Genomic DNA, 18151 nt, shown 5'->3' on the forward strand with positions numbered 1-18151 from the left:
CGAAACACCACTGTGCCTTGATTAATTTTTTTTAATAAAAGATGATTCATTTACTGAAAAGTCTTTTAAGTGATTTAACAAGAGCCCTTAATTGAAAACAATAGGCTCCTTCCCTAATAGGAAGGAAGCAATCAATTGACCCTTGAATCAAATCCTAGTATGAATTTTTTTTCTAAATTGAACTAATGGAAGTAGATATCATGATCCCAAACCCTTGATCTAGAGAAATCCTAAATTATTCATTGATAGAAATGTTCTTAGCCTGACTGATACTTCTCAGTTCGTCCTTAAACCTTATCCCTAAAACGCAAAATTTACTGCAAAGAGAACCCTTCAGCCCACTACTTCAGCCAAATCCTGTGAATCGAAACTATTTTTGCTCTTAATCCTTTGAATCCACAGCCATTTCCATACCCTTGCTTACATTGCTGGTGGTCGTATATGCAAAAGAAGATAACAGGTATGGTTTTTTTCCCATTCTGGTTCTTGCATCTTGCATCTTGCGTCCTGAAGGGTTTAGGGATATTTCCCTTTATTTCTGTGGGTGTTTTTTTTCTCTAATTTGTCCAGTATATATACATTGTTGATGAGGCTGATGCCTGTTCAATATATAATTTTAGGGCTATTTTTTAATTTTTGGTTGTCAGATAAGGACTGTAAAATCCTTTAGGGAGTCGGTATTTAGAATTTGAATTTGGATTAAAAATAGTGTAAATCAGGTAGTAAAAAATTTAGAAATATATGATTTATGATGATTTCTTAAATTCATGGATTTATTAGAATCTCATTTAGTAATGAATTTGAGATCTTTAAAATATTTTTAAATTTGATAAATCTACTTTTTATACTTTTCTAATGTTATAAATCTACTTTTTATACTTTTTTAATGTTATATTAAACCTCAATTAATTTATTCAATTTATTTTTACCATTACCATAATAATTAAAATTTAAATTCAAGTTTTTAAATCTAAACTTTTATGAAATTTGGGTTTGAATGTTTATTTAAACCCTATTTTTTTGGAGAAATAAACAAATAAAATGAATATGAAGATATTAGATGAAAATACATCTTTGCTTGGGATGAATAAAGATGAAGACAACAATTATGAAATGTTAGAACCCTTGCACGATAAAAACAACCGTTTTGGATTTCAGTGTATTTTTCACTTTTAACTATTTTTATAATGAAATTGTTCCGTCATCATTTAATTACTTGTTAGGGTGTAACATATCACAACCTACACCATTCAAATTTTTAAGTCAACAAAAGATAATTACTTATTAGGGTTTATACAATTATAATTTAAGCGGTTAATTGATTGTTTATATTTGATTAGAGATTCAATTGAATCTAATTTTTATTAAAACTTAATTGATTGTTAATTTATTTTATAGGAATTTATCGCTTTATTAAACGTAAATAAATGCTAATCTAAAATTGAAAAGTTTACCATACTTTTAACACATAAATTTTGAAATATGATTTAGCCAACCTGAAAATGATAATGTTGAGGAGGATTTAATTTTAAATGAATGAAAGAAAAACAATTATGACATGTTTGGTTGAGAGAATTGGAATAGTGATTTTCTCATAGTTAAATAATCATTCAAGATTCTAAAGTAAAAAGTAAAAGAAAATAAGTACTTTAAAAATAGGTAAACTAGAAGGAAAAAAGGCTAAAAATAAAAAAGCGAATCAAATATGATTTTAATTCTGTTTAATTGGTAGTTTAAATGCAAAATAATTTATGTTGTGGAATTCAAAATCATACTTAAATGCACGGTTTATATTAATCTTGATCGTTTATAAATGTCAATCACTAGAAGTCGTCTAATGCATTAGCAGTTATATGATTTATCCCGCACAAAGCAAGATTGACAATTGTATAAAATCTTTACCTCATTAAGCATAAAAAATGAAAACGATATATAAAGTTCTTTTTTTTTCTTTCAAGAGAAACAATGAAGTAGCCTTATTCTCCATCCAAAGTTGCCCGGGTCCGAAATTTATGCCTATTGTGCTATGAATGCCTAAAAAAATTACTCTGTATAAATTTTTAAACCAAAGAATTAAACAAAAAAAACTCTTTGAGAGAGGAAGATCATAAAAAGAACGAGACGGAATCACAGAATTGGAAACCAAAAATATGAGGAATGAACTATTGAAAAAAGGAGAGTAAAAAAACATTCACACTAAAAGGTAAAAGAGAGAGCATGCATTAAACACCAGTCATAGCATATATATATATATATATATATAAGAGAATTACAATTTAGTACAAATATATATCTAATCAACTATAATATAAAATAAATGTAAGATAGAGATTCACACTTTACGTTTGCGCAAAGAGAGTCTCAATGACTCAAAGCCTCCATCTTAACCAACAAGCCAATGACTCATTGACAAACAATGGCAAATCCAGGAGAAGCTGGCAGGGGGCCCAGCTCCCCCTAAAATAGAAATTTTCTCTTTAGGGTCTTTATAATTTTAAATTTATAATTATAAAATTACATTTTGATCCCTCAAAACGATAAAAATTTGATTTAACTATTTAAAAATTATAAAGATATAAGTTATTAAAATAGTGAAATCATATTTTTACTATTAAAATATATAATTTAATTTCGCTCCTCAAAATTTTTTTGGTTGACAAACTATATATTATAATATATATTTTAATATTAAATATAGATTTTAATGTTATTTAAATGTTTAAATATATTACATATGATTCTATAATGGTGTTATATTGTAGACTTGTCCACAAGTTTGTAGACTATCAGATTTGGTAGGCATAGTTTGATTGGGCTTGGAAAATATACTTATTATTTTAAATAAATTCAGTTTAATCCGAATTTGAAGTAAATAATAAAGAAATAATTTTATTAATATAATTATTAAAAATTGAAATTAGAAAAAATTAAACTAGGGATAAATAACATTTAAAATGTTTTAAAATCTTTAAAACTTATCTATTTCTCTAAAATATATATCCACTTAGTGGTTCACGGAAAGATAAATTCTACTTTTAATTAAACTACTCTTATTATTTAACTTTTCATCAATAACAACTTATCTGATTTTTCTTAAACGTTTACAATACCCAAAAATAAATTTCATTTAAAAATCAAGCTTTTATATTAAATTCGGATCGAATTAAGCTATTTCCGTTAACTAAAATAATTAATTAAGCCCTTTCTTTAATGATTTTTGTAATTGATCACATTGACTGTGAAAATAAATTAATAAATCAATTAAATAGTAACATGTGGCAAGTTTTGATTTTATCTAATATTTTTCTCATGAATTTAATTATAAAAATTATAAAAAGTCATAAAAATTATCAAAACCATATAAAATTATAAATAATCAGATAAAATTATCAAAATAATAATAATTACTAAATATGAAATTTGATATAAACTTATAAAATTATAAAATATTATAAAATATTATAAAAGATATAAATAAGTCTAATAAATATAATTGTAAAAAATATAAAATTAATAAAACATATTTGAAATATTTTAAAAATAAAAACAAATTAAAATTCTAAAAAAATCATATAAATTATTAAAAAATATCAAAATTTTTAAAATCGATATAAACTTATAATAACTATAAAAAACCATAAAAACTTAACTGAGACCGGACTAGTTGATTGGATTGAAATTGATAAGGGTATCGATTCAAAGAATTAGACTAGTCGACCTAGTAACCAGGTTGAATCGATTTTTTTAATATGTTTTTATTTTTTTATTATTTTTTAACATTTTACTTATTTGAACAAAACAAATCAATAAAACTAGCAAACTGATGGCCTAATTGGTTCAACCACTAGTTTGCTTCTGAAAAGCATATGTCAGAATTAAAAATTCTGACATATGCTAATAGTTGAATGATGAAATTTTGGTTTGGTCTAATGGCTTTCTTCGAACCAGTACTTTTGTCGATTTTAGGCCAATCAGTCCAACCCAAGTTTTTATAATTTTTATAAGTTTATATCGATGTTAATATTTTTAGTATTTTTCAAGAATTCTAATATGTTTTTTTATTTTAAATAGGTTTTATATAGTTTATTAGATTTTTTTATATTTTTATAATATTTATAAGTTTAATAAGTTTATGCAAAATTTAATATTTTTAATATTTATTTATTATAATTTTTCTTATTTTCAATTTTTATACAAAAACTATTATATTAAATTAGAAGTTGTCACGTGTTATCATCTATTTGGTCCATCAATTTATATTAATGGTTAACGGAAGAATTTAATTAATTATTTAAATTAACGATAGGGCCTAATTAAGTGTGAAATTAATATAGAGGCTTAATTTTTTTTACATTTTCTTAAACTACTTTTTATATATAAGTTCCTTTTTTAATTACAGATATCATTGTTTTAAATATCATTAATTAATTATAAATTAAATAGTTTTCATTCAAAATTGAGGCCCAAGCCCCAAAGGTGGAATCTTTGGTTTGAAAGTTAACTTGGGGGTTAATTGTGTCATTTGGCAAGTGAGATGAGAGCATTTTAGTCTTTTCGACGTGGAGGAGAAAAAACCCTAGCACTAGCACTTCGCAATTCATGCTCCTATATATATCCGCTAAGGGTCTCCTCCTACCACGCAGCCTAATTAAGTTGTAGAAGAAGGGAGGTAGCTCTTTTGATCGTTTTTTCATTGATGATTGTTTGTGTTAGGCTTTAGATAGTTTTTGAAAATTTGGGGAAAAAAAAGTTTTCGTTTGTCCTGTGTACAATAAGCCGATGCTCTGGAAGAAAAAAGAAATGAAGGTAGCATGGTAGTGTGCACAGAAACTGAATCTTACGATGGGACGACATGTCTGCTCTCTCTGAACCTCATTTCTATTGGGGCTTTGATGAGGGGGCCTGGTTTAGTCCCACATTTATTTATTTTTTCTTCAGTTATTATACTCTTCAGCCGTTCTTTTCTTTTATCTATTTTTTTAAAATCTGGCTGTTGACGATTTTTATGGTTGGTTTGAGTGAATCTTTTTATAATTTGGGTTTTTTTATGCGATTAAATTTAGCAGAAGGGGTTTGAATTGTCGATGTGTCTTGTCAAAATGCTCTTTTTTTTATGGAGCCATGTCTAGCTTCTGAGAAATTTGCTTTTTCTAGTTTTTCTCCCGTATTGAAAATAAATTACTGACGAATCGTGCCTTAATATAGCTTAAGTGCGAAACCTACAAATGTAACCTATTTGCTTTTTTTCGTAAGGGGTATGAATGGTCACGCTTTGAGCTCGTGATGTCAACCACTGAATGTGAGCCAATATTAAATATTAAAGAAAATATAAAGTAGACTATTTAGATCAGATAAACCTATAAATAATTTTTTAGATTCCTGCTTTACAGTCTTCCCAAGGTCTCTTGTGTGCCTGTAATCGATAAATGGATTTATTTTGCACTTAGAAGTTGAAAATTTGTTGAATTTTTATCAAAAAATTAGTCAGCTTATGACATCCCGGATGCCAAATTGATCCGACCCTAATTATCAAACAGGGGAACCTAAAAAAAGATCTGGGCAGTCCCAGGTGATCAAATGTGTTGACTGTTAAATGTGTTGATTTACTTGAAAATAAGATGCAATTTCAGGTTTAACAGATCAAGCGATGATTAAAGAACAAAAGCAGAATGTCTTAGCCTCCAAACTGAGAAAAAAGCAAGCTTTTTTTGAAATTATATTATATTATGAATTATTAACTTGTGAACGTTAGAGCTAACAATCATTTGGAACAAATCTACGAAGGAAAGAGAGGAAGAAAATCTCAATTGGTCCATCGGTTAAACATTTTTATCAAGTTAAAGATTTTATAAACATTTTTATATTAATTTGAAAATATTTTTAATTTAAAAATGCTTCAAAAATAATTTTAATATTTATAAAACTTTAAATAAAATCATTTAAATTATTATATAACATAACCTCCAACAAATTTTTTAAATCTACTAATCATTTTAAAAGTAAATTTTATATATTCAATAAATATATACTTTTCACTTGATGTTTTTCTATTGGTAATATCAAAACTTAAAATTTTGATTCAATGTAGAAATTTGATTTTATGCAAGAATATTTTTTTATTGAGAAAACAAGTGGCTAACCGCTTAGAGATGTAGGCTCTTGATCTTGTTATTCCAGTAATATTATCATCGATTAATCTCATGAGAGTATGAAGAGGGATCCTAATATTTTCCATTACAAACCCTTGTCTTTGCGCCCAAGCAATAAAGAAATCGGTACAGCAATTTCTCTTGAAAAATGTGAAAATAATATCAAATAATACAATAGACTAAAATTCATGTATAAATTTGATATTTATCATATATATCAATCAATCAAGAGAAATGATTATACTGGATTATATATTCTCAGTACTAAAAACACTTAAAGCTAAAAAAGGAAGAAAAATAGAACAATCATGTCAAAATCATTTCCGACCATCATCTTAACCACATTTTCAACTTATTGCTACTCTCTCTGGGCTCTTTACCCTGATCCCAGTTGATTCTATTGCCGGTGAAGCTTTTCTCAACACTATTTACCGATTTCCCACTCCTTGTAATCCTACATGGCCACTGCTCAATTTGCCTTGCTTTGTTTGTTTCACTCCATACCTTCTTCTCCACGAAAGCAGACGATAGCAACACATTGTTCTCAATCCCTTTGCTCTCGATCTGTCTTTTCCTTCTCAACTCTCTAAGCGACTCCGTTCCTTTCAACAAGTCTGACCCCATCTCATTCATCCTTCTCCCATTTGAGTTTAAGCTCCTTCTAGTTGTAGGATTCATGCCATATATGGTTTCAATGGGTGTGACTTGTGATTTCTCTGCAGAATATGATAATCCCGGTCGCATTGTCTGTTCCTGGTGTTGCCTCAACTTTTGTTCAAGTTCATTACCCTAACAATTTCACGTAAAAGGGTTAGTTTCCGACTCTAGGATCCTAAATTTTATTTCCCAAGTTCAGAAAAAAAAACAACATTTAAGATGGAAAAAAGAACCTTTTGTTGTGATCCTCCACTTTCTCTTTCCATTTTCAACTTGTTTTCGAGTTCTTTAACCTGTATCAATAGAATCATATCAGATGGCCGGGGAGCAGTGATGAGGCAATAATGGTTAATACAAGGAAAGAAACGGACTGCCATAAATAACATCATTTGCAATTAGTGGTTGAATTGAACAATGGGAAAGGGGAAAATATTTGGCTAAATGCTTAAATTAGGCTCAACCTTTATGTTGCTCACATAAGGGCCACACCTTTCAAATGATCATATAAGGGCCTCACCTTTACAAAAGTGTTAAAATAAGGACTTTCCACACACTTCAATTCAATTTGTAATAAAAATTAAATGAATATTGATGTGTTTAGGATAAAACACATAAAAGTTGAGTTCAACAGTGCTTAAAAAAAAAATCTTATTTGAGCACTTTCGAATATATTTGGCCCTAGGTTAGACCCTTAGATGACCATTTTGAATGGTTAAGTACTTATGTGAGCAACCCCTAAAAGGTTGGCTCCAATTTGAGCATTTAGCCAAAATATTTTGATATTTAAGTCAAACATTTTCGTTAGTTACAATTACCTTCTGTTGAAGCGTCCCTGAATGAAGCTCAAATTCCCGTGTTCTCTCTTTCAAAATGTCTTCAAGCTTCTTCACCTGTGAAATTATACAATCAAATGAATTTAAAAACCTCTTGATAAATTAGTATTGATGCTAAGTTTTCCATATATTCAATATCGGATATCAAATTTAATCAACTTATTTTTACTCAACAAAGTTAAAATGTCAAAGTTTCATTTTAAGCAAAACCTTTCTCTGTAGAGACAAGGATGCTGTCTGATTCTGAACATGCTCTTTCAGTTTGTTCTCGAGCTCCACAACCTGCGGTGAAAATACAAGTCAAAACTGGCATTTGGTTGATTTGAAGGCAAAATAAAGTAAAAAGATAGAGAACTAAAATTTTCAGATGACAATCAACCTTTAGCTGGGAATTTGAGCAAATTTCTTCCTTTTCCATCATTCTTTCTGAAAGTTGCCACAACTGCCTCTCTAATTGTTTACATAACTCTGCCTTGGATGAAAGCTGGTTTTCAAGTTCATTGAGCTTTTCTTCTTGGGTTTTGCAAAGTTGACCCTTAGCTTTGGCTTTATCCTCTAAGTTGTGAAAGTTCTCCACTGACTTTCTTAAAGCGTCATCTTTCGATTTCAATTCTTGCTTGGCTTTGTCAAGCTTCAATAGTTCAACAGGAAGACGAGGCAAAAAAAGGTACATGTTTAGGTTTTGGTTCCGAAAGATATTCACTTCAAGTTCTAGTTTTGTGTTAGATTCGGTAAATTTAGCAATCAGCTTACCATCTGTTTCAACTTTTGAAGCTCAGCGGTGTCAACCTGTTTCTTTGTTGGACCCAACTCCACTCCTCGGACCCGACTTGCAAAATTTAATGAACTTAGGGTCTCACCTAAGTCCTGCTCCGAAGGGCTGATTTGTACAAACATCAAGGTTTTAGAATCGCCTCCTACAGCAGATTAATAAAGGCTTTTGAGAAAGGTCGATGATACTTTCAATTCCTCCATATAATAAAACTAATAATCCATCAATCATGGTTAAGTGCACCATATTCTATAACAAAAGCGTTCCCTTTTGAACTCTGAACATTCTTCTAAATGTGTTCATACATATGCAAGTACGTAATGAATTCTTTCTGAAGTCTATATTTGAACGTTTTCAGAGTTGACTAATAGGATATTCGAATAGGAAACTCCTTCCATGTGCTTGCTTACCTAAGGAATCTTGGAGTAGATGTGTGAGCTTGGAATTCCTGCAAAACCCAAATAGATATCAAAACCAGTAATATACATCTAGGATACAATGAGATAAACAGCAAACCTATATGGGATGTGGCTGCTTTTGTTTGCCAAAGCAGAAATCACATCTCCTAAAGCAGAAAGTGATCTGTTGATATTTTGGGCTTCCTTAAGCCGATCTCCTTGCACTTCAGTTTTTGCTAGCCTTTCACTACCGGCCAAATCCACAAGCCATAATTTGCTCTTGGTGCACTCACCAGTGATCAAATTCTTTGCTTTAACTAATATGCATAGCATGCTGCAAAAACAATACATATATGCAAGCCTCAAATGATAACTTCTATTGTAGCATATAAATTCTTTCCTTTTATCATTTTATACAGATACGAAGAACATTTGTAAAACTAGAACAGAAACGAAAATGGTTATTACAGACCCTTGCATAATATGGCAAAGTCAAAGACAACTAATTTTGCTTGCCGTCTTGAGCAAAAACCAGAGTTAATCATAACAAAAGGAAAGTTTTGGTGATACTAACCAGTGAGATCGGCTACTATGCTCATTCACATTGTTTGACCCTATAGCTCTTGCATTGTTTCCAGCCTGTAGCACATTCCAAACCTCCTTAATATTTTCAACTTTAGCCTCCACTATCCCAGGAACATGATGAAACCCCTCTGAAGCTTGCCTTATCCCCAACCTTGAATAAACCGGACCAATCAATGGCAATTCTTACACTCACAACAGAAATACACCAAGCCAAACTAAATCGTAAATAAGAATAAGATTTTGATTTTACCTTTTTGATGCTGGTTCAGTTGCAAGCAAGTCTCTGATTTGCTCGTTGTAGACTTCAAGTACACTGACAGATATACTAAAGGTAGAAATTTCTTTCCGCTCTTCGATTAATTTAAACAACTGCTCTAAAGTCCTATAGTTGACTCCTCGATTTTGTCCTGTACCTTCCATGGTAAAAGTCTTCCCAGTTCCTGTCTGCCCATATGCAAATATACAGACATTGTAACCATCTAAAACCGAAGTTACCACTGGGGAAGCATCTGCAAACACCGAAACTGTAAAAGCATAAAAGTTTCGAGTTAGAGTATGTTCTCATATCCTTATCCACAACTGTACCATAACTCAGTCAAACTATAGGGACTGACTTTTTTTCTTTTTTGCTGCAAACCTCCACAGTCAGAAATCAATTCCTCTGAAGTATGCATTATGCAAATTTCTGACTAGGCGATAAAATGCAGTAATCACATTTAAGCAGGAAAGACAGCTGAAGGAGGAAAAATAAGCTGACCTATCGGGATAAATTTTCCAAAATAGTAACAAAAAATTAAGCTAAACTAAATTTATTTATGATATGTGCTGTTCATTAAACTATTAAATATAGCATAAACTCAGATCAGGTATGCTTGAAGAGAAGCTAATTCTTTAGTGTTGTTATTGAGAAAGCAAATGCAGCACAATACCTTGATCATCCTTAGGTGTATAAACTCGATCAAATTTGAAAATTTTCTTCATGGAGCTTCCTGTAAGTATCCCTATATCTCCATCCTTAGCTGCAGTAAAATCTACAATCGTTGTATGCCCAGCTGAAGCCTCGTCATCTCTTAATGGACGGCACCTACAGAACACTCTGATCTTTCCTGCGATAAAATAACAAAGCTGGGATTAGGTTCAATCCACACTGCAAACATTGAAAATTCGATGTTAAATTTTTGAACATCAAAACATGCCTTTTGCTTCCTGTATCTGGTTATGTAGCTTTTTCCTCATTGCCTGCTCCTCATTGAGCCTTAGTTTTAGGTCTTCACACTGTGCCACTGCAGTTTAGATAGATTATGAAGATGTAGAGATTCTTACCAAAAAAAAAAAAAAGTTGCTTGGTGATACATACATACCCAGTGCTTGAACAGCAAATATCATCTTGTTTAATTCTGGAATTGAATCAGCACAGTCATGCGCCTTATTAGATAGCAGAGAATGCTCTTGCTTTATGATCTGAAAAAGAGAGTGATTTTTAAACAATCTCTTTGATGTTTCACTAGGTCTGTCAAGAAAAATTGTACTAGTTATGGTCAAGAAAAATAAGAAAAAATATAGTTTACCTTTATTTTTCTTTCCAACTCAATGACGGAATCAACCCATAATCTCTTATCACACTGATATTTAGTAGAAATGTCTTTCAACTTTGCAGCTTGTTGTTCCAGGGCCCTATCTGCATAAGCATTAGGCATGATCAAAAAATTTCAAGTTTTCTAGCAAACAGAACAATTCTTACATTTCATAGGCTCTTTCGTTTTTCCCTTTAGCAACCTACATTTAATCGTTCTTCCATCTGAGACATTCAGCCAAACCCTCCTTACCTAAATTCAAATTCTGGAAGAACTTGTTGTCGAGTTCCATTCTGACCTTCTCTAGTTGTTCATTTGAAGTTGTTAATGACATCCAAGCTTCATAGCATTCATCTGTCTTGAGCTGGCACAGGTTCTTCAGCTCTTCTATCTTCTTTTCATACTTTACTGTAGATTTCATTTTCATATGTTTCTTCTGCAAACCACGTGAACAATAAATCAACATAACCTAAAGCAAGAATCTTTGTACTTCAGACGGTCTCAATCCAGAGTTTGTATCTCACCAGAGGTGATGAAATTTCTATTTCAGCATCACAATTGTTGCATACAAGATAATCGCAATTCAGTCGAGACACTTTATCTAGTTTAGAAGATAATCATTTAAGCAAATCAGCAAGTCTCTCAGGGAAAATTCACAACAGAAACCTAACATGAAAGAGAAAAAGATACCAGCTAATTCTGTAGCCCGTTTTATGCAAATCCCATTAACTATTGGGCTTCCACAGACACTTTCAAACCTTACAACAATCTCCCTGCTCGCCCCCACGGAAGCTCTAATATCAACCACTTGTAATGGCTTGTTTGCTCCAACTATAGAGTATACATCAAGTTCAGACAATACCTGCCGTTTTCACCAAAAGAACAAGCGAAATTCCTTAACAACAATGAACCAAACTAAATATATACACTATAAGTCGTATAATTTTAACTTGCCTTGTCTTCTTGAATGAAGACATCAAAAACTCTCATTCCTTTAGGTCCATTGGTGTTCACAATTTCAGCAAAATGAAGATCAACCAAATAGTCCCCCGGGGGGAAATCATTGAATCGGTAAGTGACGTTTCCAAAGCGTGCTGATTGATAAATGGGTGGCATATCGCCACCACCATTGATGCTTTCAATGGTTCGCAAAACATCCCCTCCTTCGAAAAATTTATCTCCACAAACATCAACTCCGCTCGCTCCTTCGTTCTTTAAAGCCCCTCCTCCAGCATTTACAAACATAACAGCAGTGTCTAGACCAAAACAGAACAGTCACAGTCGCTTCCACTTTTAAAAGCCATCAACTTTATTTAAGATATTTCCAAAATAATTCGAGATTATTGTTCATAGCAACCAAACAGACTCAAAAACATCAACAACGTTAGACTCCGCAACAAAATAGCGAACAAGAATTGAAGAAAACAGGAAATGAAAGTAAATTAGATATAAAGAAACAGAATAAGAAAAAAACCTGAAAATTCAGAGGTTTCAAAACCAGATTTAATCAATCTTGAACCAGAAAAGCAGAGTGTCGAATCCACTTCATCTTCTTGATTCTCATTCTCGAACTCAGAATTCATAGTATCTTGTTCACAGTTAAGCAAACTGCAAGGCCTGGAATTTGGGCTTTGGATCTTGGAGAGTTGGAGATGAGATTTAGGGATTTGAGATTCTGCCATCGGAGAAAGACCTACAAGGAAAAAAAAAAGGAGGGAATTCGTAGGTGGACCTGTGTTTTTCAAAATCTTGCTTAATGTTTCTTTTACCTTTTTGACTATGTAGCTAACTATAAAAACTACTGATGTTTTGTGGACAGAGATATTATAATATGACATGGCCTTAATTGATTCGAAATTTAAATTTGCTAAAATAGCGTTTGAACTTTGAATTTGTATTTGATGGACCGTTAGTCCGTTACCCTTTTAATTGAGTCCTTTAGGCTCCCCTGCCGTGGGTCATTTTTGTGGGCCGGGTTTCCATTGTGTTGTACTGTTGTCTGATCTATGTGGTCCAAATTTACTTTGTCCTATTTACTGCCCTTTTTTTTTGTTAAAATAACATTTTTATAATATATCATTTTGAATATTTTTTCACACTAATAAAATTTGAAATTTGAATTGACTGCACCATATATCCTCAAATCATGTTTGATATTTTATATTAGTTTCTAATTTTTAAAGCAGTTAACAAACATTTAAAGTATTTTAATTAATTTATTAAAATATTAATATTGTATCAATTAAATAATATATTACAAAATTTTAAAGAAAAACAGGTTGAGCTAAAATTGGCTTTAGAATGTTGGAGTCTAAACTTAATCTATATTTTCAAGGAGTTTTTATTTCCTTTGCCTAAATCCATTTTTTAAGTATAACAATTTTGTTCAAACTCTTTCAAATATTGGGCGAGATTTTAAGCTAAGACATGTCCACTTTCTATTATCATAGTCATTATCTTACATATTAAATGTCATTTACGATGCGAACTTTACTGGTGCGAACCAGTTGCATCTTAACCGTTGAAAGTTGATTTGCAAAACAACATTAAATGGTCTGTCGATAAGCCACGTGTAACAGGAAGTACCTACTCAACAAGGACCTAAAGTTATTTTTTAAAATTTAACTCGGACAAATATATTTGATTCGATTTGAATCGGATTCTATTTCACTTGACTTAATTCGAGAAAATTTTAAATCGAGTTAAGATGATAAAATAGAATTCGTCAATTCAAATTTTTTTCATTCAATTCGATTGAACACTCACTCTTAGTTAAAGCGATAGCAGATTTGCAATGCTTATGTATGACATGGCAACATTGATGGACCACACAATCGATCAATCATCCAATGTCTCATATTCAATTTTGCATGGGGTTTGCACTGGGAAAGTTCACATTGTAGTTGTCACCCAAATATGATGTAAAATATGTCTATTAATTGGATGTTTTCCTACCTTAAAAAATATGTATATTTACTATATCCACTGTTTCGATTTAATAAGTTTGAAAAATAACAGTTCTTCTAAAATTTGTTAACACTTTATTTTTTTAACATGTCATATTTAAATTGTTAATGCAATTGGTACATATAATTACAAAGTCGCATTTTTAAATATGTTCTACATTGATGATCTGTAATAGGCCATTTTAGCCCGGCCCAAATGCATAAACTCAGATATAATAGCCTATTACTAAACCCAATAACACCTCGACCCGATAACCAAATTACAAGCCCAATACCCAAACATGTTTCAAATACCTAACCCATTAGCCTAAAACACAAAAAAATGAACAATGAAACCTTTGGCAATAAGCGGCAGATCGGCGTCGCCCTCGCCTCACGTTAAAGAATCGCCTTCACGCACGAACGCATAGCAATCGCCCACGCCGTCTCACCCACGCCCTGGTAGCCAAGACGATGCACGTACCTGCAACAAGCCATGAACCACGAATAGAAATGATAGCAGAAATTACGACAAAAGTGAAGAGAGTTTTTTTCTTCCCCAATAGTTTCTTTCTCCGTTGTTTCGGCTATATAAAGCCAAATCAAATCTGTAAAAGGGTTACACACACATATATTGAAATACTGAAATAAGAAAGAAAAGAATCAGAAAAAACAAATTTTTGAAGGTGATTTGTTCTTTCCAAGTTTTTTTTACTGTTTCTTTTTTTGTTTTTCTCTCATCTTTTTCTTTTGTATTTTACTTTCTTTTTTTTTTAAACGAAAAGTAAAAGAAAGGGAGGAGATTCTTACCAGCAGAGGTGCCATCGGCATCGTTTGTTTCGTTTTGTCCAAATCGAAGTTAAAAGGGGGGAATTTTGGCGTGAAGAGCTGGGAATGAGATGAAACAGTTTTTACTGAGATGACGCAGCGCGAAAAAGGTGATAGTTTGGCTGAGGGGTACGTATCAGAATTATGTGACTTCACCAGTGTTAGCGTAACCCAGAACAACTTGTAGGAGTTGAAGGAGATTTGGGATCAATGGAATGATGAGGTTAGACAGTTATTCTTTTCAAATTACGGGGATTTACCTTATTTACTTGATATGAAGGTAGATAAGCGTCTGTTTCGAGCTCTTGCCCAGTTTTGGAACCCGGCCTACAGTTGCTTCACATTTGGGAATGTTGATTTGGTGCCTACAATAGAAGAATACATGGCTTTACTTCGGTGTTCGAAGATTCTAGTCGATAAGGTCTACTCGAAAGCTATAAATGCCCCGACCTTTTTGAAGAGGTTGATGAATATAACGGGGATGAGTGAGCAGTGGGTCACAGCTCGGATCAAGCAAAAGGGAGATAGCAAGTGTATTCCCTGGAAAATTTTGAAGGATCTCATTCTAGCGCACCCAGATGCAAGGAAGAATGTAGATGTCTTTGCTTTAAGTATATATGGTTTAGTTGTGTTCCCTAAGACTTTGGGGCATGTTGACGAGGCAGTCACTGACTTATTCGATCGGCTTGATAAGAGAGTTTCACCAGTCCCTGTAATTTTGGCAGAAACTTTCAAGTCACTGAATGTATGCCGAAGGGCAGTAGAAGGTAGATTCATTGGATGCGCGCAGCTCCTACTTGCATGGTTCCACAGTCACTTTTAGAAGGTCGATAGGGTTTCGTATCGGGTCTTCTCTGACAATTATTCATCATTGAAAGAAATAGTGGCTACGCCGAGGAGGGATGACATCTCGGAAGAGAAATGGATAGCTATTTTTTAGAATTTACAGGAGGGGGATATCGAGTGGAGAGCTCCGTGGTTGCTTCCAAGCGAGATCCTATATCGATGTGGGGATTTTGATTGGGTTCCTTTGATTGAGATTTGGGGAACCGTTGGTTATGCCCTATTGCTAGCGTTAAGGCAGTACAGGTCAAGGCAGTTCGTGCCTGTAACTTAGGGATTGGCCGATTGAAGAGATTGGCTATAGGTCTGATGACAACTCCCTAGTATGGCGAATGGTGGGCTAAGAGGATTAATGATAACATTTCTGGGTCGGGTTCAGAAAATAGTCAGTCAATAGAAGAGTATTTGCGGGTTGTCCCTACTGAGCTGGAAATCATAAAGCAAGACTTTGAAAAGAAAAATGCAGAATTAGAGAAGAAAATAGAGCAAATAGAGGAGGAAAATGTGAATTTGAAACTGGATGCGGATGTTCAGAAGCTCGAGGCTAATAAGCTAAGGAAGGGAAAGAATAAGGCTGAAGAAGAATTAGATAGTTTGAAGACAGATTATAAGAAGCTGCGTCTGTCGATAAGAACTGCTGGGCTTGGAAAAACTTCAAAGCAGTGGCGTGAAGCGGTTCGAGAAGAAAGAAACAGGTCAGACCGATGGGAAAGAAAATTTCAAGAAATGCAAGCACGAAATGAAGTATTAGAAAGAAGCTTGTCGGAGAGCCAAAAGGAAAAAGGAGAACTAAAAGACAGAGTAGTTGAGTTAGAAGGGTCTCTCCGTCAACATCGAAGTCAAAATTCTATAATAGAGTTGAAAGAAAGTCTTAGCAAGATCGAAGAAATGAAGGGTAAAATAGAAGAGTTAGAAGTATCACTGCGAAGTTGTGAGGTTCGGATTGAGCATTTAGAGGTAAAGGAAGGTCGTCAGAATGAGCAACTTCATTATTTCCAAGATCAAGTCAGAAGTAGGGATCGCGTTATGGGAGAAGCTATGGTTCAGGTTCGAGAGGTAGCAGATCACTTGTAAACTTTGGCCGTACAAGCTGACACGTTGAGCGTAAAGTACGAGCTAGAGTTAGATCGGGGACAAGAGTTAGTATCGTTGCTTAAAAAGATCAAGGTCTTAAGTATTAGGGCAAAGCCATATTTGTAGCCCATTCTATGTAAAGAGATTTATTTTCTAATAAAGTCTTCTGAAAGTAATTGAAATTAGAATCAACGTCTTTTTATGCATTCATTTCATGCATTCGCATTACATGACATCATATGCATTAAAATCTATTGAAAGAGTCTAATTGAGTAAAATTATTTCAGTTAAATTGGAAAACCAACACCCTCAAAGCACTCAAACAAAGACTAGAGAAATGGACCAAAGTTTGGAGAAATTAGAGCAAAATGCAAGTGCGGATGCAGGAACAATTGACAAAATTTCAGCAAGATATGATAAATCAGTTGTTAGAATTCCAAAGAAATATAATGTGCCAGTTAACCCAGTTATTGGCTAGAGGGTTAGAAAGAGGAAAAAGCCCAGCAGTCCACTTTAGGGATAATAATGAGGACCCTACATATCCTTCAGGCTTCACTCCAACAAATACCCAAGCACAACCAAATGCATATCCACAAAGGGTAATTGTTAACATCCGACCCCAATATCGCATCAAAGACATCTAAGACCGGTGAATTTCAGATCGGATCAGTTCCAACTCGATGGGCAATTTAACTAATCCTGTTGTCATTGATGATCAAGCAGAAACAGTACAGTCGAGGGTGGAGTTCCTAAAACAGTTTGAAGATCGTTACAAACGGAAGGGGCGAGAGTGGAACTCTTAAATCAATACTTTAAAGGCCCCAAGAAATAAGGGGAATAAGGGGGATAATGTAGGCAGATATAACAATGGCCACTCAAAACTAATCACTGTGGGCTCATCAAGACAAGAATCAAGTGTGAAGCAAGGTGCTGAGAAGCTCCAGTTCACGCCAATTCCAATGTCGTATAAGGAGTTGTATCAAAGCTTATTCGATGCGCACGTTGTTTCCCCTTTCTATTCAAAACCCCCACAGCCTCCGTACCCCAAATGGTACGACACAAGTGCACAATACGATTATCATGCGGGGATTACAGGACATTCCATAGAAAATTGTATTGCCTTTAAAAAACTGGTCGAAAAGCTCATAAATATGGGTATTGTCAAATTTGAGGTATCAATCAGTGCTAAAAATCCGCTACCCAATCACATTTGATAATAGGGTGAATGCGATATATGAAGTGTTGAGATGCGTTCACGTCAATACCATACATGAAGACACAATTGAAAAGGGACCTTATTAGATATCTATCCTTATAAACTTGGGAGTGTCCTAAATAATCGGATTATAGAAGAAATCTCTATAGTATTTAGAGTTGCTTAGAGTAATGTTCAAAACACACTTGTTGCTTTTAGCCTAGAGGCAATAAGAATTCCTTTGTGAAATAGGCTCATGTCTGATTGTCGTTATTTTAATGAAATGCATCCTTGCGAT

General features: G+C 33.1%; 1 protein-coding gene and 1 non-coding gene across 2 annotated transcripts; one reads left to right on the plus strand and one right to left on the minus strand.

Annotated features, from left to right (window-relative positions):
* Positions 1 to 4798: 4798 nt before the first annotated feature.
* LOC128041495 (small nucleolar RNA snoR100) lies at positions 4799 to 4921 on the plus strand. Its single transcript, XR_008196514.1, has one exon. It is a non-coding gene; the product is annotated as a small nucleolar RNA snoR100 (small nucleolar RNA).
* A 1417-nt stretch (positions 4922 to 6338) lies between these two features.
* LOC105770517 (kinesin-like protein KIN-14R) lies at positions 6339 to 12777 on the minus strand. The gene is made up of 19 exons (XM_012591741.2): positions 12443 to 12777; positions 11923 to 12224; positions 11659 to 11830; positions 11493 to 11569; positions 11221 to 11404; positions 10963 to 11072; positions 10756 to 10855; positions 10591 to 10677; positions 10324 to 10500; positions 9645 to 9918; positions 9384 to 9545; positions 8928 to 9143; positions 8822 to 8859; positions 8393 to 8556; positions 8019 to 8270; positions 7850 to 7921; positions 7622 to 7696; positions 7040 to 7099; positions 6339 to 6938 (listed from the first exon to the last, which is right to left on the minus strand). The coding sequence occupies exons 1-19, from the start codon at positions 12648 to 12650 to the stop codon at positions 6480 to 6482; spliced, it is 3189 nt and encodes a 1062-aa protein (XP_012447195.1). The 5' UTR covers positions 12651 to 12777; the 3' UTR covers positions 6339 to 6479.
* Between the last annotated feature and the right edge of the window lie 5374 nt (positions 12778 to 18151).

The sequence above is a fragment of the Gossypium raimondii genome, chromosome 5 (genome assembly GCF_025698545.1).
Source record: "Gossypium raimondii isolate GPD5lz chromosome 5, ASM2569854v1, whole genome shotgun sequence".
Lineage (NCBI taxonomy): Eukaryota > Viridiplantae > Streptophyta > Magnoliopsida > Malvales > Malvaceae > Gossypium > Gossypium raimondii.